At 34.6% G+C, this 24,775-nt stretch overlaps 1 protein-coding gene across 3 annotated transcripts in view; it reads right to left on the bottom strand.

Moving 5' to 3' along the window:
• Positions 1–24,511, bottom strand: part of xpo7 (exportin 7) — a 47,077-nt gene extending 22,566 nt beyond the window's left edge. Inside the window, exons 1-26 of one of the 3 annotated variants that reach the window (XM_087269222.1) lie at positions 24,459–24,511; positions 19,609–19,755; positions 19,352–19,445; positions 19,107–19,273; positions 18,063–18,128; positions 17,805–17,909; positions 17,535–17,700; positions 14,090–14,163; positions 13,846–13,965; positions 12,520–12,666; positions 11,387–11,559; positions 10,623–10,816; positions 10,441–10,546; positions 9,307–9,442; positions 7,278–7,351; positions 7,114–7,194; positions 6,925–6,988; positions 6,501–6,609; positions 5,852–5,958; positions 5,637–5,725; positions 4,968–5,075; positions 4,792–4,874; positions 3,137–3,351; positions 2,898–3,036; positions 1,196–1,356; positions 619–717 (exon numbers count right to left, since the gene is read on the bottom strand). In XM_087269222.1, the coding sequence (XP_087125348.1) occupies positions 619–717; positions 1,196–1,356; positions 2,898–3,036; positions 3,137–3,351; positions 4,792–4,874; positions 4,968–5,075; positions 5,637–5,725; positions 5,852–5,958; positions 6,501–6,609; positions 6,925–6,988; positions 7,114–7,194; positions 7,278–7,351; positions 9,307–9,442; positions 10,441–10,546; positions 10,623–10,816; positions 11,387–11,559; positions 12,520–12,666; positions 13,846–13,965; positions 14,090–14,163; positions 17,535–17,700; positions 17,805–17,909; positions 18,063–18,128; positions 19,107–19,273; positions 19,352–19,445; positions 19,609–19,755; positions 24,459–24,476 (3,042 nt within the window). In that variant the 5' untranslated portion in view covers positions 24,477–24,511. 3 annotated transcript variants of the gene reach the window in all.
• Between the last annotated feature and the right edge of the window lie 264 nt (positions 24,512–24,775).

Genomic DNA, 24,775 nt, shown 5'->3' with positions numbered 1-24,775 from the left:
TGTGCGGGTATTTTTGCAATAAATTGTCACAAAAGTTCACAAACATTTTTATTTTTCCGGGGTGAAAACTTCACAGAAGTTCTACTTTTAATTTCAAGCATTTTTCAACAAAACAAGCCAGTTTTCCAGGTATTCCAGGAATTTCTAAAAGCCACTTTAAACACTTTAAGCACCTTGTGTGAACCCTGATCAAAGCTTTAGTTCATACATCTGACTGCTTATATTTAAATGACAAAATTGTACACATGTGAAGTAAAATTGAAAATGCAGTGCATCATGATATCAAATTAAATTTAATTGATGACAATGGTAATCAAACTGTAAGACTAGCGTAGGCTCACAACCCTAATATTCTATACAATGTACGATGCATATATTTTATGTTTATTCATCAGTATTAGTTATATTGTTTCAGTTATTTATGGAGTTCTGTGGAAGTGCTGTCTAATGAACTTTTCTACTAAAATGATAATTTCTTTTTGCCTCTTCAGTTATTTCATCTTAAATGGAATAAAAAAACTATTCTTCGCTATAAAATTTCAGAAGTAAACACATATCCACGCATACATACACTCTACATGTAATGTTTATATTTAAAGGCGATAATCTACCACATACCTTCTCATTAAGTAGAATCAAGCCAAGTAGTGGCCGTGACATCGACCACTGATTCCTACAATCTTCAAAAATGATGATATTCAACACTGTAGACAGCATCTGGATAATAAGATTGTGAGAACCATGTCAGGTCAAATACCTCAAAAGAATGAAAATATCTGACAGATCAACATCAGGAAAATATATTTCATAAAACAAAAATGTCTATGAAAATCTGACCACATAGTCAATAGTTTTGCGAAGAGAAAACAAACAACTAAATATTTAACTTGGTAATAGTTCACCAGAAAATTTATTCTCTATTTACATTTAGGTGGCTTCAAACCTTTGTATCTTTTCTCTGATAAACACAAACATTTTGAATGAATGTCAGAACTCTATAGCCGTTTAAACCAAAAGAATCTTCTATTTTGTGTTCAACAGAAAACAAAAGAATCTCACACTTCAAACAACGGAGAGTAAATAAATGATGACCATTTTCACTTTAGGGTGAACTTTGCCGTTATTGATTGAAGAAAATGAGCCATTTTAAATTTCAGCTCCTCATGATATCTTTAAAAGCCTGAAAGCAGCTGACCTGTTGGATCATCTCAGGGTGTTGCTGCATTATGTGAAGGAAGCGGTCACTCTCCTGGGCCATGGGCGCTACTCTTTTCTTTGTGCTGCGTGAAAGCTGCTTGAATAGATAAGTAACTATGTGGTCCAGGCTTGAGCAGCAACCAGTGCATACCATTGTGTCTGTGAGGGGACAAAAAAAAAAAAAGAAGTTTAGAGAGATTAATACATGTAAAGAAGTTATAATCAACTAGTGCTAGATTACTCATGGCCAATTGTAATGGTCATTTTTTTACAGTAAATTGGCAGATTATCCATTACAATTTATTTAGTATATATTTTTAAGCTAGAAATAATACTGAACAATCAGTATTAAATTAAAATTAGAGTAAACCACTGCACTGCAATTAGTGGTTGAGCATAATGGTTTTTTTTTTGTTTTTTTTTGAAGGCTAATGCTGATATCTTGAAAAGCAGGCTAGTCGATGGCCAATATATCTTCATTTTAATTCATATTTAATTATTAAATGAAGTAAAACTAAAATTACTTGAACATGCATTCATTTAAATATGTAACATACTTTAGAAGACAAAGCATTTGTCACAAATACATTTTTGTATAAATAAAATCACTAGAAAGAACCTAATGAAGTATTCTGGGAAATTTGTGCATTGAGAGTTGCTTTATGTTTAACATAAGAAAGAAATGTATCAACATTTAGAACCTCCCAAGTGTGAATAATTGACAAGGAAATGTTCATTTTTGAATGAACTTTCTCTTTAAGATTAAAATGAAGAGACGGACGCTTACACTAAATAAAGCCTACATAAAGTACAGGCGTTTACTCTAAACTTTAAATAAAGAAATTTACAAATTATACATATATCCATACCATGTTTTTTATTCTGAATTTGTGAAAAACAAACTTTTCACCTAAACATGACCCATAAATAAAACTGCATGAGCACAAATATCTCATCTAAATAATAATAAAAAACATCACATAGTATGAAAAGAGCAAAGGTCAATATTTGGTTTATGTTGTTAAGTTAATGCTGGATATCTTGTGTTATTCTATGGTTGCTGACATTCTTGTAGCCTCAGTTACTTATAAACTGTTATAAACACAAAATATATTGAAATAGTTTTTATAGTACAATGTATTCAAGGCCAAACAAAGATTGACTAAAATAAAACAAACTAAATAAGTAATAATAACAACAATAATCTACATTTTTGTCCAATCATATCCAAACTTTTGGACATTTTCTCAATCCCGGTTCTGCGCATTCCACCATAATCTCAGTTTGAAAGGAGAATGTTTCATTCAAATGGCAGTTCATATTAAATAAATATGGCAGTGTTTATTTACAGTATATTGTGTAAATCCATGAATGACTGTTTTAAGGTGAAATAAGGGTTTTTCGTGGTAGAGAGCAACGAAGGAGGAGGCACTAGGGAACAATGCACACTGCATAGGGACATGTCAGAGAGAAGAGGACCTCTTCTAACAAGCTGTTGATCTCAATAAGTTGTGTTAAATAAAAGAGATATGCAAAATATGCAGAACATGAGGGCGCAAGTACTAGGATTGAAAAGCGCTGCTTCAATTTGACAGGACAGTATATTACCTATAAAACAGGAAAATATGTAGAGCAGAGAGAGGGATCCATGACTGGCAAAAGACATCGAGCTGGGAATCTAAATTTGAAGAGGTTCTTACCAAGTGCTGTGAGGCCTTCTGATATGGAGGACAGGATGTACATGACCACATGAGGCTCCAGGCTAGCAATGAAGTTCATGTGATCTTGAGTTAGCACCTCCAGAAGAGAGTAGTACGACTGACTTAGCTTTGGATAGTCCTGCAGGAAGAGCAAAGCAACCAAAAAAAACAAAAACAAAATTCAAGCAATGTGAATGATGAAGGACACACTCCAGATACTGTTAGGCGATGGTTTTTACCAGAAGGTCACTATGAGGGATGGACAGGAGTAGCTTAATGAAGGTCTGCAAGGCATTGTCCAGGGCATCGTCGCCGTACAGACGGAAGACGCCGAAGTTCACGTAGTTGCCGCTTAATACGGCTTTCAGCATGGAGAAGCAAATGGAGATTCCCTTCAGTTTTAGTGCATACACCTGATCTTTTGGCACCTCACCCAGTGTCAGGATACGATTCCCTTGAAGACAGAACAAGAAATTATTTTAATGATTCTTCAAATATGACAACATTAGGTGTCCAGGATTTAATCATTTTACATCACACCAGTGACATTAAGATCATTTCAGTCCCATTTATGATCGTACAAAGTAATGAATAAAGCAATTATAAACCTCCATAATGCAATATTCAAAAAAACATCTATTAAACTGAATATGGTTTATGTACAGTTTAAGGCCACATTATAAGCCCTTGTATAAAATTAAGGAACAGATTTGTTTTTCTCAACATTTTAATAATTAATTTCAAACAACTAGGGTCAGACGGAAACTGCAGACATTTTTTGCCATTGCTTTTTGTAAACATCTGCGGATTTATGCTGAATGATTTTGGGAGTATCATACCTAAAACCTTGATATATGAAATAGAAAGTAATACATTTTTAACTTGAATTTAATGTATACAATGCAAATCCAATTAGAACCACTTAATGTGGTAAAGTCTCCAAATAATATACCTATTAAAAGACAGAAAATATTACTTTACAAACTATATCGTAAAAAATCCTACGAATATTTTCATATTAGTCAAAAATATTACTGATATTAATAAAAAAAAACTGAATATGCTTTTGCTTGCGGTGTGAAACAGGCGTAACGTCGTTGCCGCAGCACCGAATTTAGGCACCGAAATTCATACGCTGATTTAATACCGGTACGTACTGGTTACCTAGGTACCGGTGCTATAATGGCACCGGGTTTCGGTACCCAACCCTAGTTACTACACGTTTTGTATGAAGATTCTATTATATATTAACACTCGAATCACAACTAACAAAAAACAAAAATGAAGGATTAAATAAAGTTAGAACATCTCGTGCTTCATTTTCATAGCAGACTTTAAACACTGGAAGTCTTTGATATACTCTTTAAAAGGTGTAAATGCTGGATTGACATTCATTACATGATCACTAATCAAATGTGCCATTATTTGTAACTTAAGGTGGTTTCTAAAACTAAATCTGTCAGTGTTGTTTTCATTCTCTCATTGCCAGACCTGTAGCTCCCTGTCATGGGAACTGAGTGATTGACAGCTGATATTAACCAATCCATTCATTTTCTGTTCTAGCACAGCGGGCCAATAAGAAGAGCTTTAAGGCAGTGCAAGCATTGCGGGCTCTGTTTACTACAGCAAGTTGACATGTCAACTATTTTAAACCATTCCTGAGCGCTGCGTTTGGTGTTTTTAGGTGCAAAGATGCTTAATGCGTGAATGCCTCCTAATTCCACACATGTGGTGAACATTTTGCTATGAAAACTGGTCGCATGACATTAATTTTATGCACTTGCACAAATGCTCCCAATTATGTTTTGAGGTCACTTAGATAAAATTTCGGCGCACATGCAACTAAAACGGTCGCAATTTCGAGCCCTGCATTGGGTAATTAATAAGGATGTACCGTAAGTTGTAATCATCTTGCTGGTCTCCCTAAACAGCAGGATTCCATTCGGCGACGACACATCGAACTGTAATCTCTGTGACCTTCATGAAAAACACATTCAGTGAGTCTGAAATCACACATAACATTTAAAACACAGCTCTCAACGACATTTGTGACATGTAACTTCAGCGTACCTGTTGTGGACGAGCTCAGCCATGAGTTTGAGGACCGGTGTGGTGCAGGCGGGCACGTGGTACCACAGCTCTATTGCCCTCTGCAAGATGGGCATGTAAGAAGGGTATCTAAAAATCTGTTAAGAAGCACAACTGAACTGAATTTATTTCCCCATATTGCTTCTAATTAGCAATATATTAAGCAAAGATTTTAAATAATGTACTTTTTATTAATTTATTACATTTACATTTTTAAAAATTAATTTAAAAGAATTATTTAACAGTTAAAGTGCGCAAATATAGCTATCCATCTATCTGTTTATCTGTATATATATATATATATATATATATACACACACAAATTAAATAGCAATAACATTAAAATTATATGAATCTACCTCTGTACTCTACAGAAATATACATATACAAAAATATATTTCTAACAGAGAAGTTAATTTGTATAATTACACTGCATTTTTGTATGAATTAAAAAAAAAACATTTAGAAAATTCAAAATAGATGAGAAATTTGTATCATTTCCTTTGTTTACAACTGATTTTAATTAAGTTCAACAAATACATAAAAATGCATTAATATAACAATTAAATATACGGACTAATAGACGCAAACAACATCTAAAAAATAAATGTTAAGTATTACAAATATAGAAAATATAATATAAAAGGATACATCCAATCAAAGAGCATCATAAAGCTGGTCTTGGCATTAAAGGCAAAGGCAATTCCCCTCAGATCCCGCACCAGTCCAACTAACGTTCTCTGAAAAAAAAAAAAAAACACGTGTTCATCTCAAACATGTCAGATCATCGAAAATCAAAACAAATCAGTATTTTTGCATGTGCTGCGTGTCACACTGATGAGGCTGAGTATGAAAGAATCTCTCACTTTTGCTTCCTGTTCATTAAAGGTGTTAGTGCTGAACATCTGAGCGACGGCCTCAAACGCAGCAGTAAGAGGAAGCATAAACTGTTCAAACTGGTCCTCATCCTCACCTGCCAGAGACACACAACAATCACTTAGCAGCTCCTGTTATAATCATACTTAGTCCTCAGCATAAATGAATACTCCTCCTTTTAAAACTCTAAACATTATCCATTTAATTTGTGTGAATATAGACAATATTTTTTCATGCATTATAACAAAATTAAACACTTATATCCATTAAAATAAGATTCTGGTCACCTAACCCCTAACTTAAGGAATACAAATATAATACAATTAAATTCAAATTAGTCATTAAAAAAAAGTGTCAACTAAAGTTTAATATTTTTAATGTTTCTCGATTTAGATTAATTTATTTTTTTTAAATATTTAGTAATTTGGGAATACAAATCTTTGGTTTTCCTTCAGGTTTTGGCTTAGGTACTGATTAATCTAATCTATATGCACAATAATGCTATTTATTGTAAAGCAACCTGTAGAAAATTAATATTTAAATGAGAAAATGGTGAGGGGTGTGAATGCTGATATATGCTGTATATGCTTTATTTTATATTTTGGATGACTAAAACACACTGTAATACAGCGCTCTTACCCAAATCCACCATAAGAAGTCTCCCCAAGGCCGTGTAGAAAGTGGTCCGACACCTCATGTCACTGAGGTTGGCCTGATTGTTCACACCGAGGAAAGAAAAGTGCTCACTCTGTCACACACAAACAAAAAAGACAATGTTTATTTTTGCAGTAAAAATCAGTTTACTACATGCATAATTAAAAATGTGCATTTATTAAAATGCAAGTATTTTAGAAAACAAAAAAAAGGTGTAATTTTTTATCATTAGAATAGCTGACAACCACAGTATTGCTTTTGTCAATTGGTAATGGCTTCAAAATACCTTTGAAAAAAAGAAACTAAAAGATTTGGAACCCACTAAGAGAAAATATTTTCAATTTTTTGGTTAAACACCCCTTTCTTTTTGCTTTAGGGAAAAATAAATTAGCATTTTTAAGTCACTTACTGTGTGGTTGTTTAGCATGAACTGGACAGCGCTGAGTTTGACTAGTTTCCTAACACTGCTGTATGTGAGAAATAGAGTTAAGGAAACACAAGAACACATTCACTCAGTCAAAAACAAAATGGCTGATCATTCTATATATTAACATTATGTTGTCTAAAATGTGCACAAGCAATGGGTGTGTAAGGATATCCAATGGAGAGGTCATTGAGGAGCTGTAGTGTCTTAGACGTGATTGGTTCACACTGTCCCCAGTACTTCAAGTTGGTGATTCTGCATTGAAACAAAACTTTCCGTTAAAAGCATTCTTCCATATCGACAAAGTAATGTTTAATCAGTAGTTGACATCTACTCACATTTTACCAATGAAAACACTGAGTACCATGGTCTCATCATTCAGGCCAAGAACCTCTGATAATCTCCGATACAACTAAGGATCAAACAAAAATAGTATTAATGGGTGATTTTCATTGTAGCTTTTAACTACAGGGCTCAACATTGGGAATAAGCTATCATGTTTTGCTACTTTATTTTGAAAGTGTGACTAAATTTTGCAGGGGGTTGTGTTGGTGTTATTATCCATTTGCTGAACTGATGTCAAACTGAATCCCAACTAATGTTTCTGGCTAATCTAATAGAAAAAAAAAACTTGTAATGATAATTTTAATTAATGATAGTTAAAATGTCCAACACTGTCAAATCAGGTGTTGATGGCACCATCTGGCACCAGTGCTCTCTATGTTAGTCTGGAGTACGGTACTACTTCACGCATTTTAAATCAATTGATTTATTAGCCAATCAGCATCTGAAATCCATCATTTATTTTACAATTGTAGTAGTTAAAATTATAAAAATATAAAATATGTTTTAAAATTAAAATTATTTAGGACTCAATAATGATAATGCAGAATTTGCTGAGTGCACTGTTGTGCTGGTACTAATGCAGGTTTAGGCCTGTTTAAATGAATTTAGCACTAAAACTGCCAGTAGGGGGCTGCAAGTCTTAAGGAGTGATTCATGGAGTTATTCATTCAAACAATTCTCACACAATAGTGATTCATGATGAAACAACATTATTGCATTTATGAAAGAATATCCCTGACTCAAATTATTTGCCCAAACTTAGATTCATTTAAGAATTAAGCAACACACAAATGTTCTGCTCTGGGAATGTTTTGGAGCTATACAAAAATACAAATAAATACAACAGAAATATGACAATTGTGTCTAAAGTAAAACTCTTGCATTACATTCATCGTGTTGAACATTTATAAAAATAGCAATACCAGATTTGTAAATCAAGCTCACGTTTTCATATTTGGAAAAAAAAGAACATGCTTGTGTGTTATTTTTTAATTATATGTTGATACACATCCATCCATTTATCCATCTTCATCATACAGTGAATGATATTAGACTTTAAATACTTTGTTGCTGACTTCTTTCAAAGTGAGTGAAAATTTAAGCTCACATATCATTACAACAGCAATTACATTATTATAAAAGATGACAAATATCAAACAAAACAACAGCTGGCTGGGAAATGAAGCAACTTTGACATTTTACAAGGGGTTTCTCACATATCCATAAACTATATATTTGGTGGAAAATGGGGATAAAGCAGCTAAAATTATTTATTAAAAAAAACTGTCAAAAACAATTATTTTACTAATGCAAATGATGCACATTTTGAAAAATAAATTATTGAATTTGTCATTGCAATCATGGTCCAGTCCCAAATAGCACCCTTCTCTTGAGTCTACACCTTGCTGCAATGGCTGCTGGGTAATTGTACACTGTGAATTATGCGTCTCTAAGGTGCAATTTAAGTGTGCCATTTGAGACACTGTACCCAAATTTTCAGTGAAACTAATACAACCAATTCAAACACCTTGTCGTACACCTTTTTTTTGCATTTAGGAAACTTAGGAGACTTTTAAGGGTAAAAAGGCTAAAGCAGAACTAAACATGTTTAGCAGATTAGCAATTCTCTCTAGGTGCACTTATCTTATGTTCACAGTTTGCAATCTGAGCAACAGGAGAGAAAACTTGAGCTTTCCGGTGAGTTGAGAAAGGACACTTTCATCTCCAACATAAAAAAACTATTTGTTTTCAAACCTACATGACCATTTAGAAAGCCAGATTAAAAGAGTGAAACCACAACTACAGCATGCAAAAAGAGCTGAATCAACTGTCTCTCTTCAAAGCCCAGGCACAACATCATCAAAAATATTCAACAACCCAGAGAGTTCATAGAAAAACAGTTAGGGGAAACCTGTAATTTGGTAGGTTTTTGTAGATTTGCCATCTAAATAAACCTCAACCAGAAAGAAGTCCATGCCCATAAAACAAATAAACTAAAACTTCAATACAAACTGCAATTACCTTCGATGATTTTTGCACCTGGTCACCGATGTAGATTTTGCGAAACTGTTCAAAGAAACTTAGCATGGCTAACTCGAGCTTCTCATTTCCTGCTTGGGCCAGTCGTGAATCTGTGAGGTTCATTAACTGCAAAACTCTAAAAATGAGGAAAAATTAAATATTTAAAGCAATACAATACAATACAAAACAAAACTTTATTTCCAGACTAGCATCTGAATTTTTTCTTGCATAACAGCAAGATTAATACTCCTTACAAAGAGACAAAAAACATTTTACACAGACTTTATTCAGCTCCAAGACAGCCTGATGTACAAATGACTTATTTTAATGAAACTTTATTAAAACTTGGTACTCTGACGGTTGACTAATGGTATAAATTCATGGTTCAACACAACTAGGGCATAAAATTATGTTCCTTGGTAGCCTTGTGATGTTCTTCTAATCTTAAATTAAAATCTTACAATGCACTTCATGTTTTTCAGTTAAATTGTCAGATTACGTATATTTTAAAAATTGTAGCTTCTAGTTCATGTGGACTTTAAGCAATAAAGTACAAGAAAATATGATTTCAAATGATTATACTGTCAAAAACAAAAATACCCCCACATAAAACAAGTGCGAACGATAATTGCATCAGTATTATAAAATACTATGGGTTAAATGGATCGCAGTAGATTCATGATCTTTACAAAATATGATCCACAGATCAGCATGCACATGGACTGATTGTGGATGTTTTTAATTTGTGAATTAACTGCGAAGTTAAAAAAAGAAAAAAAAAGTCACAGAGTAAAATAAATTGTACTTGTCTGCTTTGTTTGTTGGTTTTGTAGATTTGTCATGCTGGTTTGAAACATGCTTAATTTGATTCATGATTCAAAAACTCATGATGTGATTCTAACCCCAAACCAAACATAGATTCTATTTTTAAAACTTGAAAAAGAAGACAAATAAAAACATTTAACCACGTTTTATCTTTGACTTTTGTACTGGTGTTATTTGATTAAAAAAGCCAGTATATTCTGTTGCATTTATCACGTTGTATGAGCCCAATAAATAATTTGTATATATAAAAGTGGAGAATACGTTTATGCCAAGCATACATCCTGGTCTGAACTTTTTAAAGTTCCTCACCGACACACAAGCTCTCCATCCATGGCATCCTGCTCATCCGTGCTGGCGAACGATACTCTTCCACCAATGACTGCACCAATGATGTACACTAGCCATGTCAAACGTCCTGAAAAACACACACACATCACATAAATGTTGTGTCAAAATTGTGAATCAAGAAAGACAAGATGTTTTGAGCTTACCTTCCTGAACTGCGATGTCCATAGTGCTGGAGTTAGTGGACTGCAGCAGCTCCTGGTATGACTGAGCCGACTGATCGAAGAGCTGGACCAGCAGCGCACAGGTCTTCTCGTACTCACACCGGCCAATAGTAGACAGCTGGTCCAGCTGCTGTTGCACCAGTCCAGCATCGTCCAACGGGTCTTCAAGACCGTCCCTACATCAATGGAAATTGCATTTAGGAACACTAGAAACATCAATTTATTAAAATGATTCCAATGGTGGATCTCTTTCTTCCTCATCAGTGTGCACATTTACTAAGAGCAATATAAAAAAAGGTGTGGGAGCTTATTATGATTACACTTAAACCACTAAAGTGACATGGAATAATAGTTTGGTTCCTTTTCTGGAATTGAAATATCTTGGAAACACCATCTTTGGAGAATGAGAGAGCTCTCAGATTTCATCTAAAATTTCTTCATTTTTTCCAAGAATAAACAAAGGTCTCAGGGGTTAAAACAACATGACGGTTAATATTTAATAACAAAATTTATATTTTTGGGTGAATCAACCCTTTAACTTACACCTGCATATGCTAAATGTGTCTGTCACATTCGCTCCTAAACTATGCATATAAATAAGCCTATGCATTCTGACCATTAATAATGTGTAGATAGAAATAATTATTGACAATTAATTAATAAATAATCAATCAAAATCATTCACATCCGAACAATCACATTAATCACATTCATGCTTAAATGTCTTTAAATATGGCTCGCTTTACCTCAGAATGATGTGCACGGACTCCAGGCGGGATGTGATGTAGGCCTTGGTCACCTCAGGGGTGTAGGTTTCCAACATGTGGGGCTCTGTGGCTTTTACATAAGGGACAGATGCTGCCAATCGCTGCCACAGGCTCAGCAGATAGTGCACGCTGTTGGGGGCAAACTCCCAGTGCTGGTGGACATCAGAGTTATTATTAGTCTTCGAAAAGCTGATCTTCACGTATTATTTTCATTTTATCAATTGATGGTGGAAAAATGAACTGCCTTAAAGTTAAGCACACCAAGGCCCAATCCCAATTCTATTTTTGTACCCCATGTCTTTCCCTTGGCCCTTGAAACAGAGTGTGAAGGGAAAAGGCTTCAAAATTTACCCCTAAGAAATGAGACACCACTGCAAGAGCTGCACACGTCATCCTATGTCATTGCGATTTCTTGCTTCTTAAGAGAGCAGACAATAACGACTGCTGTAGTTATTCCAGTTGTGATATTTTTTGGTATTTATCTTCAGGAAATCACTGAAGGCATATATTATGTCATCATAATGATCTAATGTGGCAATAAGATCGTAACTGTACTGTGCATTTACACAGTGGCCATACTCATCGTTTAATACATAAAAACCAACATTAACATTATAGCAGACACTGTAAAAAGGTCATTCCCAGCCACTAGTCTTTTCTGACAGGGTATTTGAGTGTCAGAATGTTGTGGGACTGCTATACAAGAGTTATAATTATGGATTATAGATGGCGAAATTTAGCAATTTTTATTTTACATTTAAAAAAAAAAAAATCATGACGAGAAAACACAAACATGGTTGTGAATGTATTAAAACATACGTTCGTATGTTGTAAAAATTCATAATTATAACAAAAAAATACTAATTTCTGGATCTCCTTACTTCTGGGTGCAGCTATGCTGCCGTTATGGCTGGTGTACACTGGGAAATTTTCTTAAGCCTTGGGTTTGAGTGTGGTCCTCAAAAATCTCCATTCGAAGAGGTATATACCCCTTCCCCTTAGCCCTACGCCATCAAGCTAAAGAGAATCGGGACACCCCTATCCCTTCACGTAAGGGGAAAGGAAAAGGGCTAAGTGGTAGAATTGGGACTGCGCCCAAGTGTTTTGCTTACCTGAAGACTAGTTACGGTGAAGTTAGCGATCAGTCTTATGACCTCAGGGTAGTTCTCTACTTTAACTAGTTCTCCCAGCTGATAGTTACTCTTAAGACGAGCCAGCAGTCGACAGAACTCATGGTAGTTGTTCGGGTCTGACAAACTCTGCAGTCAAATGTGAAAAAAAAAAAAAACAATCATGAATATTGCCATTTTGGCAAATTAACAAAATACTGATAAATAAGAAATAACCTATGGATAAAAGTCCATTACACCATTTATCCCATTCATAATATAATGAAAAGAGAAAAAGCAAATGTTGGCCTGAGGGAGGTTGCATTCACAAAGTGCATTAAAATAATGTAATCGCACCTCCCTGTAGATAATTCTGCTTATACCAAGATCACTTGCCAGGAATGTTAACGTATAGCTATTATTATAAGCTGCACCACAGTATTTGACCTGAATGATAATTGTGTCTGTTTTGACTCATTAGATCTAGTATTCTGTCCACTTTAGAACAGACAAAGTTATAAAAGTAATACAAAGTAGTCATCTGTATTCATTAGCAGGTCCAAGAGAGAAGCGTATGTGAAATACCTGCATCTGTGTGGCGTCTCTCTGCTAAAAGTAAAGCAGTGAGCTTAATTACTTCAAAAATAGCAACGTTACACCCAAGATGCTGAGAAATAAGTCGAAACTAAAACTGATAGTGGATTGCAGCAAGTTTCATTGCCGAAAAACAACAACAGACAATGAGGTATTTAAAATAAAACTTACTCAGTAAAAACTTCAAGTTTGTTAAACTGGTACAGAAAGACAGTCCTAATTGTGACAATGCAAATCAGTCTCAAAACGGTCAATTCTTTAAGAAAGTGAAAGTAAAAATTTCATGGCATTTAATGCTGCATTAATGCCTTATCTCTGAAATTTGCTTCTACATATGAGACATAAAACTCCTAGATATAAAATGCATTAGCTATTGGGGATATCTCTGATTATCTTAAAAAAAAAAAAAAAAAAAAATCACAATATTATTAGTTATTGGCACAACACTAGAGTGGCATACTTAACATCAGCTTGTACATCAAAGCAACAGTTATGATAATATCATAGACGATACATTTTGCACAGCCCTACTCTACATGTCTGTGCTTCAATGGAAGAATTGCATTAATACATAATATTAATAGTTTTAAATGCAGACCTACCAGCCAATCACAATATAGGTTTTAGAGAGATCATGCTATAAAAAGCATTTTTTTAAAATAAACACTATATTGACAACTACATAATAATAATAACAACTAGCATTTCATGCAAATATAAAGATGAATGGCGTACTTGAGGGTTTTCCAATATCCTTTTCACACCATCTACTAAATGTGAGAGGAATTTTGCTCTCTCTGCGTTGTTGAAGAGAGACCTCCGGACAGATGCTATTTGGACTAGACATGACAAAACCTGAAAGGTGAACCAGACAGACAGTTATTAACAGCCGACACTACTGGGAAGAGTCCAACAGTATCTATAAGGCGAAGGCTTGTTTATCTTCACACGCATGTCATGCTGTTTATCTGACACTCACCAAGGGAGACAGCGAGGGAGGGATGGAATGATACAAATCAAAAAACAGCTGCAAGGTTGAGGAATCCAAAAAGGCTGCAGATGAGAGAAAAAAATCCAAAATTAAACATGAATTCAGCGTAAATGCCTAATTCTATATTAAACACTGTCAGTAAAAAAAGGAGCCAACAAAATGTTGTATTTTTAAATAGTAAAAAAAGATGTAATAAGCAAGCAAATGTTCTTGAAGATTTGATTAATTATCACATTTGACACCACTTGAATTTATTTTTCCTCTTTAAAAAAAAAACGACCCTTCTGAAATCCCTCTAATATGCTGACCTGTTGCACAAAACACATTTCTTATTTATAAAAAAACAGCTGATTATTTTTGATAAAACTAATTAAATACATTTTAATGATTCCTGGAAGTTGTTATTTATTTATTTGACATGGACATCACGATTACACTGGACAACCAAATGCATGTTTAAATGTTTTAGCAGACTTGCTAATTCTCAACACCTGTCACTAAATAGAACACTTGACATTAAATAAAAATCAAATAAACACATATACACAACATCATAACTCTTTACATAAAAATGCTTTAAGGCAAAGGTGGCATGATTGAATAAACTAATAGCAGACTAATTGTGCAAACACTGCCATTTTGTTTTTAACCACTTTTTAAAGAACACTACAAAAAACATTTATAGTGCGTTCTAATTTTAGGCTAACAGGTAAAGCATTCTAAAATTTGGTTCCCTAAACAGAGAAAAAAAAGATTGACCAAAAAAGGTCTTACACTTTAGTACAAGACAGTCACCATTAGCAGTTGCTCGTGTGACTCTGTAAGAGGCTTGATGCCTACTGATTAAATCAGAAAACAGCATTGGAACGTGATTATTTAAATATTTAAAAATCTATTTAAAATAAATAAATTTAATAAAACTATCAAAATTAAAAAGTTAACAAAACCTCACAATGAAGCCATCACATACATATACGCATACATGTATATACACACATACACACGCACGCAAGCAAACAGAATTATTAACCCCTCTTTGATTTTTTTTTTTTTTATATTTCCCAAAAGATGTTTAAGAGCAAGAAATGTTTCACAGTATGTCTAATATTATTTCTGATAAGTCTTATTTGTTTTATTTTGCCTAGAATAAAAGCAGTTTTTAATTTTTAAAAAACTATTTAAAGGTCAAAATTATTAGCCCTTTTAAGCTATATATTTTTCCAATAGTCTACAGAACAAGTCATCGCTAAACAATAACTAGCCTAATTACCCTATCCTACCTAATTAACCTAGTTAAGCCTTTAAATGTCACTTTAAGCTGTATAGAAGTGTCTTGAAAAATATCTAGTCAATTTTTTTTACTTTCATCATGGCAAAGATAAAATAAATCAGTTAATAGAAATTTGTTATAAACACTATTATGTTTACAAATGTGTTGAAAAAAATCTTCTCTCCGTTAAACAGAAATTGAAAAAAAAATTAAACAGGGGGGCTAATAACGCAGTTGCGCAGGAACGCCCGTCAAGCGTAAGTGATTTACATGTTAAGTCAATACAAACGCGCGAATAGACATTCCTGCGGCGCGATATGCGCGAATTAAGCGTTTGACGCACATTTCGCACGAATTGCTTGCGTTTGAAAGTCTGAACTTCAGCGGATATTCGCACCGTGTTAACCAATCAGAAGCTTACTCTTGTGGGGGCGTGATTGTGACGTACACCTGTTGTAGGTGTCCCGGGGGAAATCCTCCACCCGACACAGACAAAAAGTTCATCAAACTGGGCTGGGCTCAGTCAGAAGCACAGCTGAAAGCCTCCATCATCCAGGTTAAATTTCTGGAATAGTTTATGAGCTCAGAGCTGGATGCAACTATGATCTAGTGGACTCATACACGGCCCGAAACGTATCGACGCTGTTTTTCAGCCTTCATAAAGCACATAAACAGTTATTTTCACAACAAAATCCATGTTACCCATTTAGCTATGATGCTAGAGTCACCGGGCAGACAGAAGCCCTGCCCATCAAGCGAATCCGCATCTGTTCTGAAGTGAATTTGATGCGTGAATGAAGCGGATTTGACGCACGAATGAAGCGAGTAAACTCAAATGTTCACGCGGCTATTTACGCGCGAATAGTGAACGCAGCATCACGGTCCTTTCTTTCATCAGCAAACCGATCACTTTCTTTTTCACTTTCGGGTTGAGTGCGGCGGGATTGCCATTTGCCTAGAGCGCCAGTTCAGCTTGCTCCGGCCCTGCGTGTGTTTAACGTGCAAAGAAATTTGGATAAGACCAAGGACGTGCTTTTAAAAGGAAAGTTTTAGTATAAAACAATTAATGCCGCATCACCAGACTATTTTGCGTTTCCTCCAGAATTTCATGCCATTTCGGATGTTTCTCTTTTAATCTTTAGACTTTATCTGCTGTTCAGCAGTTCACTTTCAGCATATTTTCTTTCAGGATGTTTTAATGAAATTTGATACCACATGGCGAACGGAAAGAAAAACCTCCGTATTTCGGGACTCATGTGATTCTTTAAGGTAATCAAAAATCACTGCTTACATGGTAGACTCTTAATCAATATTATCTTAATCATAAAAGCAGAGTATTGGTGTCCATGTAAATGTACTGTGTCAGAATCCTTGCTTGTAAAATACAGCCATACTTTAAAACGCTTAGTTTTAAGCAAATTTGATAAACGCGATCATGCGTGTTGATGAATCTGAAGGGATCCCTCCCTCGCTCACCGGGTCCACTGCGCGCGTTGTCTGTCTGTCTGTCTGTCTGTCTGTGTTTGTGTGTGTGTGAAGTCCACTTAGAATCCAACATGAAAATAATTTTTGTTTGTTATTGGCATTGATTGTTTTGAAATTCAAATGGCACTTAAATGCCTGTGTTTTTATTTCTGTAATAAATACAGCGTTTTGTGATTAATCATGATTAATTACAAAAAAAATGTGATTAATTGATTAACAGCATATATATATATATATATATATATATATATATATATATACACATACATACATACATACATACATACATACATATATATATATATATATATATATATATATATATATATATATATATATATATATATATATATATATATATATATATATATATATATATACACACACACACACACACACATACACATACATATATATAAAACATTTATATATATAACACATATACATATATATATATATATATATATATATATATATATATATATATATATATATATATATATATATATATATATATATATATATATATATATATATATATATATATAAAACATTTCTAAAACACTAAACTAAATGTTTAATTTAAACATCTCTTGAATACAGCCTGTTAAAATGTACTGGAACACAGCTGCGCCATTCATACATTCATTAATTGTTCACCAAAGAACATCAGCGTACCTGATCTCCAGCTGGTGGGGATCTGGACGGTGCACAGATCATCTGAGGACTCATCGGTGGATGTTCCGATGAAATCAAAGTTGAGGCAATTGTGGGCCAATTTGAGTAACTGCATGAGCAGCCCATGCTGGCTCTCATCGTTCAGGTTCAAGTTCTTCCCAGACGCCTGCAAGCAGAGTGAACAATCCATTCAATCTTTAACACACCGTTCAGCGGTTGAGAATGATAATATACAGTTGACATACATGAATTGTTTAACATTAGCCTCACCTGTTTGAGGAGGTTGCAGGACAGGGTGAAGATGTCAAACAAAGAGGAATCTCGAAATGATGACGCAATCTTCCTGTGTTTTGTAAGCGGATGTGTCGAGTCTGCCTGAAGGACCAAAATGTTGAAGAAACCAGTCATTAACTTTTAAAGTAACTTTAAAACAGGAAAATAATAATTTATAAATAATTATTATTAATAAATATCAAGAATTGCATAAAGACTAAGTACAGATATAATGCTGCGAGTGGAGAAACTTACTTGGTTAATCTCATTGGTTAACTGGGACAGAATTGTGACTCCTATGATGCAGTGTTCAACACTATCCTAAAACAAAACACCATGTTAAAAATACAAACTTAATTTTATGATTTAAAGAGATAGTTTAACAAAGCAAATGAAAAATTACTCATCATTTACTCACACTCAAGCGGTTTTAAACCTTTATGAGTTTCTTCATTCTGCTAAAGATATTCTGAAGAAGACTGAAAACCTATAGCCATTGAATTCCATAGTAGAAACAACAAATACTATGGAGGTCAATGGCTAAAAGTTTTCAATGTTCTTCACAATATGTTCTTTAGAGTTCAACAGAAAAAAGAAAATCAAACTGGGCAATGAAGTGTGAGTAAATGATGACAGAATTGTCATTTTTGGGTGCACTATACCTTTAATACACCATAAGCAACAATGCTTATATTCACAACAAAAGTAGTTCAATTTTATTATGCAAACAAGATGATTTCAATAAACATTTACAAAAGTTTACTAGGGATGCACTGATAAGATATTATGGCCGATACCAATTTTAACAATTTTAATTGCATACAGTACTATAAACAGGGTTCATATTCATACACATTTTTCCACTAAACTTACTGGTAAATACACTAAGATTTAAGGTAAATATTCATGACCTAATGTTTCATGTAATTTCTACGATTGCATTGTAATTAAAAAAGAAAAAAAAATGCACATTCAAATTTGTTACAGCATATTATAAAATATGCTATATGTAGTTTACTTTAATGTTCATTTTTTAAATCCATGTAGTTTATTTAGATAATGCTTACCCAAATCAGTTAAATTAGTGTGAGTGCATGTGATTAATTGTGATTCAACTGCAATTCATTTAAGTGACAAATAAAACATGACTAATTGTTTTAGTCTGGATGACAAACACTTCACATCTAACAAGAATGAACACTCGAAAAGAAACCAAATTGCATTTGAATTGTCATCCATTGTATTATTCTGAAATGAAGAATATTATCTTCACCAAAAGACTTTCATAATCAATCATACCTGCAGAAATCTTGTCACATCAACTATGACATTCCTGAAGACGTAATCTTCCTTTTGGCAGTCGAACCAGCCGAGTTTGGTGATTCTGGCATAGAGCTGGATCAGGGCTTGTGTCACGAAGGCAGCAAGCTTTGGCCGGGTTGCCAGATAATTGAGAACATAATTTCCTGAGGAATCAATTCGACAATTTCAAAAATTGGGATCTAATTTTAAAGTTGAATTTGTGGCAGATTCTATAAACTTACGAATGTCAATGCGCTGCTCCAGAGGAAGGGGGTTACTTGTTCGTGACACCAACTTGGAGAGACACGTCGCAGCCAACAACTGTGAGTACGAGGACTGGAAAAACAAACAAACAAACAAACAAAAACACAGTTCGCAATTCAGAAAAGACTTACTCAACTCAAAATAATGTGGGAAGAATGGAGTTTTTGAAAAAATAGTTGAGGTTAGATCATTTGAGAGATTGTGTTCTACAGTTTTCAGAAAGTTAAAGTCTTACACTTCCTCTTTCCAGCAACAACTGGCATTTACTCAGGCAGTCAGGACTGTTGGTGAACTCCACCAGTGCTTTCTCGGCCTGAAGACGTGTGGTGGTGTCTGTGGTCTCATACAGCTGCTTGCACAGGATCTCTAGCTGGGCTAGGCTCTGAAAGAACAAAAACAATAAAAAGTCATTGCTATTTAAATGTCTTTGTTGCCATCACATTATTTTTTATATTAGAAATACAAATATGTTTTGACTTCATTAAAACAACATTCAAAAGATGTATTTTGGTAGATAATTTCTTAACCATCTGTAATCAAATTTCACATTTTGGTTTACTTTTGACCCAAAAATTATCATTATTCATATAACTATGATTGATATATTTTTATTTTTTAAAACCATATGCACTTCTCATAAATGAGGGAATGTGTCAAAAAAAAAAAAAACTTACCATGTTAGTACTGCATTTACAACTTGTGATTAAGTTGAAATTTGAGAACACTTATGAAACTGTAACAGTACACTACCTCAACAAACCTGGACATAACAGCTACGTCAAAGCTAAGGTTCTACCCTAAGCCAAATGATATTACTTCAGCAAAGCTTCTGTATCTTCTTGTACAATCACAACATTAAACATCACGTTTATGACAAACCAGACACTTATGTTCCATTAGGCAAATTAATGTGCAGCGCTCACATCCACAATTTATTGTACTAGGTCACTGAGGGAGTATCTGGTTCATGCATGCATGAAAGACTATATGGTGATTGGCAAAAAAGTCAGTGATACACTAATACAGAGGCGCAATGAAAGAGCTCACTCGTGTTATGCAGCAACAAGCCTCTAAACAGTTCTTTGTTCCCTTGTGGAGCATAACTATACAAAATCAGCCTCAGCAGAAAAACAGCAGCCGCAACAAATGCACAGCCTCAATGAAAAACTCCACGTTTATTATGCAAAACAAATTCTGAACTGATGAACTCAGTTGCCTATACTAGTGTTATTTGGAAATGGTGCCCGAGAGTTACACCCTGTTAAAGAAAAGTTTAATACTTGAACGTAATAAAAAATTTGTACATTTTGATCTGATTAACGAATCAAGAGACCCTAAAAGAACAGGGAGGAGCCCTAAAAGAACAGAAAAAAATGCATTTGGATCCCAATAGATAACATGTAAGCTGTATTTGCAGAAAACTGCACAGAACAGATAAGACAACCCTGAAACCCAAATGAAAACATCATTTATGGGTTATCCTAAATAAAAAGTTGATAACCACCTACAATTAACCTATAACACATTAATTAAAAATAGCATGCTTTGCTTAATGATAAGAACATACATAAAGTTATTTCACAATTTACAATTAAACTTTGCAATCTTTTGGAACTACTAAACAAGACGGGAACTGAATGATAAAACCAAGAAATATTGCTGAGTCACCTCATTGGCCTCACAACATATTAGATAATTACATAAACACTTATTTTGAAACATTAGTTGATAATCATAACATATATACACAAGTATGTTGGGATGCCAGGATGTGATCAGCAACACTCAAGGACCCTTTAAGATGCACTGCTGCTCCGATGGTAATTAATAATCTATTGCTGCAAATGGAATGGCTCCTTTACCACCTACAGAGTAACAGGACGCGTGACAACACTGGAAAGCTCATGTTTACTGGTGCCTGTGCAAATGAGAGTCAGGTTATCAACAGCTTCATCCACGACTTCATTAAATTTCATGGGAATAAGCAACACTGTGTTTAACCTCAAGACCTCTTTAACCTTTGACCTCAAATATGGCCCATCTTGTCGTTTGTCATGAACTGGTTGGTCACGAGATAACGGATGACAAGCAGCGTCTGTGTTTGAACACTAGAAAGCTAGAGCGTTTAATGTACCAGTGACACATTTAAACGATGTCTAGAAACCACTTTTTATGACAGTGACAATTAAATAGTAGAAGAAAAATAATGATTTTAATTATTAGCAGACTTTTACACACAAGTCATTTACACTTAAGACTCATTTTGAGAATCACTAAAGGAATATTTCTTACCAACAAAATTAAAAAAAGATTAATAGAACTACCCCAAGTCTACTCAAAACATATCTGACCTTTTTCAAATTAAAAGTGACTTGCGTACATTAAGATCTTTAGCTGAAACAGTGGTCTCCTGGTGATATACTGAGGTTTTGCGAGTGAAACTGAACATCATTTACTACATTATTAACATTTAATCTACAGTCTGGAGTGGAGTGTGAGCTTCCTCTCACAATGATGTATGTGTGTATATTCACACAAGAGCAGAGATGCTGTTTGTTTACATCAGAGTGTGAGGACGCATGATAGACCCTTTTTACATTTCTGGGTTTCTCAGTAGCGGAAGTCGTCATGGTTGGGAAAACTTGGGAGCAAAGTTAATGGGAGAGGACAACAATTTTTTTTTTTTTACAATCTTATTTGCTTAAATAATATAAGAAAACTCCACGATGATGTTATAAAAACTTTCAGAAAAAAGGAAAAAATAGTGTAAGACTGATGAAGGCAGCCAGAGTAATGTCAATAATGTGAATAATGTCAAATTACTCACAGCCCCATAGACTCTGCATACGAACACCTCGCACAAGCTGTAATTTGCTTTTTGTAATTTAAAGCAGGTGACGCAGTAGGTAGTGCTGTCACTTCACAGCAAGAAGGTCGGTGGTTCGAACCTCGGCTCGGCTCAGTTAGCGTTTCTGTGTGGAGTTTGCATGTTCTCCCTGCGTTCGCATGGGTTTCCTCCCGGTGCTCCGGTGTCCCCCACAGTCCAAAGACATGCGGTACAGGTGAATTGGGTAGGCTAAATTGTCTGTAGTATATGAGTGTGTGTATGAATAAGTGTGTGGATGTTTCCCAGAGATGGGTTGCGGCTGGAAGGGCATCCACTGCATAAAAACGTGCTGGATAAGTTGGCGGTTCATTCCGCTGTGGCGACCCAAGATTAATAAAGGGACTAAGACGACAAGAAAATGAATGAATGAATTTAATGCAAAGATGATATAACGCATACGTAAATACACATAAATGTTCATGCGTTTTTTTTGTTGTTTTTTTTCAATCTAAATATTAAAAACTTTCAAGGATTTTAGATGCTGATGACCGTTAAACACGACATAACAGGCTTGTGAAGAGTCCATCGAGGTAAAATTGATTTTATATTCACACATTAGCTCAGTGACAACTTGTGACATGCTCCCTATATTGTTTACCATGAATATTTGGTCAGAAATCGCATGCAAGCATGACTTCAAAACAACATTACAACTATTTATTTGACTGTGACATATGTTGTACTTCGATGGTCATTGATTGCTTATATCACTATTTAGAACTTGCAAAGAATACCTTTCTTAAATGATCATTATAGAGAAAGTCTTACTGTCTGAATGTAAAACCAATTTTACCTTAATGGACGCCTGTTACATTGCTCATCAAAATGATACTTAAATCCTATCCTTTACACTGACAACTATAATTGAGGGAGAAAAAAAACATGTTTGTATGATTAAGTTTAGATGTACAATATTTATTGGGAAGACTGTACATGCTTAGACTCATTTGCTGAAGCTGTGGATTTAAAATAATGTAAATAATGTTAATGTTTTCTAGCACAGGTATTGGAGTCACCGGTATTTATTTTATTGGGCCTGTATGTTTTAGTTTTTGGCTCTCAGTGTTGACCATTAACAACTCACAAAAGGTCACTGTTTCTCATTAAGAAAAAAATTAACTATGAAAAAAATTACCAACTTGGATTAGAAAACTGCTTTTTTCGAGTTTCATATCTCTTAAATATTCTTTTTTTTTCGAGTACACTATCCCTTAAACATTTTCATTATCAGAAAAGTAAATTAAATTTAATACTATGATGAATATTGTTTCATTGCAAATGAATTTTGATTAAAAAGCAAAACAATATGAATAATTTAGTGGAAAAGCTCTCAAAAAGTTTATTTCAGGTTCGCTAACTAAAGTGCATCCAGTTATGTCAGTTATTCAGCGGAGTCAATTCAACTACCCTCAACCTCTACAAATTAATAAATGTGTTACAAATAATACATCTATTTTAATGATTTTCATAAGAATTACCGACATACATCTAGCGGGGAATGGTAACGAATATTTCGTTCTTATAATTTTCAATAGAAACTCATTTCTGCTCGGGCTTTTGGTTTGACGAGACGGCGCGCGGGAGAATCTCATGAGTTAGCATGAGAGCTACAGGCTAACAGCGCGAGAGCTCAGCAAACCGGACACATTTGCGCTCAGCAATAACAGAATGACAGATAACCACAGTAAAATGCGCTTTTAGGCTTAACAGCAGTCTTTTCACTCGGAAAAAAGACTCGCTTATTTCGAGTCACTATCGCATTGTGGATATAAGGCCAGTGTGTAGTTATTGCACAGCAAGGGTTTGGATGAAGATGATGCCTTGTTTACAATGTAAAACATGACTGTCGCTATAGAGTTACGTGCAGGGGGGGAAATAAACAATCTCTCTGTATCTGCCAATTCCTGCTGCTTAAACCGATAGTCTTCGCATCTTGCTTCAAAACAACTTTCACTTATGCGACAGAGTTGTGTGTTAGCTTGGACCACAGAGTTAAAATCAACATGATGACAGGCCACAAGTCAACACTTGATAATCGCATCCAATAAAGCATGCTAGTCAAGCTCTCTCGTTTGGCGAAGCATGCATTTAAAACAAACACGCACGCATCGCCGAAATAAGTCTCGACATTTACCATTAGACTGCAGTGGATCAAAATTCATTCATTTCATAATAGCAAAACAAAATAATTTACTTACCTGCACATGATCCGCCATTTTGCTCCATTCATGCTCCTCTCACTCCCCCTGACAATGAGCATGCGCGCATCTGCACACAATCACTGGAACATTTACGCAATTGACGTACGCACTGATCAAGCCAGATGTTCGCTCGAGGCTTCGTGAATACCGTTACGATGGACGTCCACCGCCGAAATAACGCCGAAAAGAGCCTTTGTTTACATGCTTCTTAAAGTGAAACTGCGAATTCAAATATTAGCTGTCACGTGGATTTATAATTTCAAGCGTGATTAAACTTTGCAAGTTGAGAATCAAGGCTATTAACTGATGAAAAT

This window comes from Danio rerio, chromosome 10, assembly GCF_052040795.2.
Source record: "Danio rerio strain M-AB ecotype USA chromosome 10, GRCz13ab, whole genome shotgun sequence".
NCBI lineage: Eukaryota > Metazoa > Chordata > Actinopteri > Cypriniformes > Danionidae > Danio > Danio rerio.
This window is presented reverse-complemented; position numbering and strand designations above follow the sequence as displayed.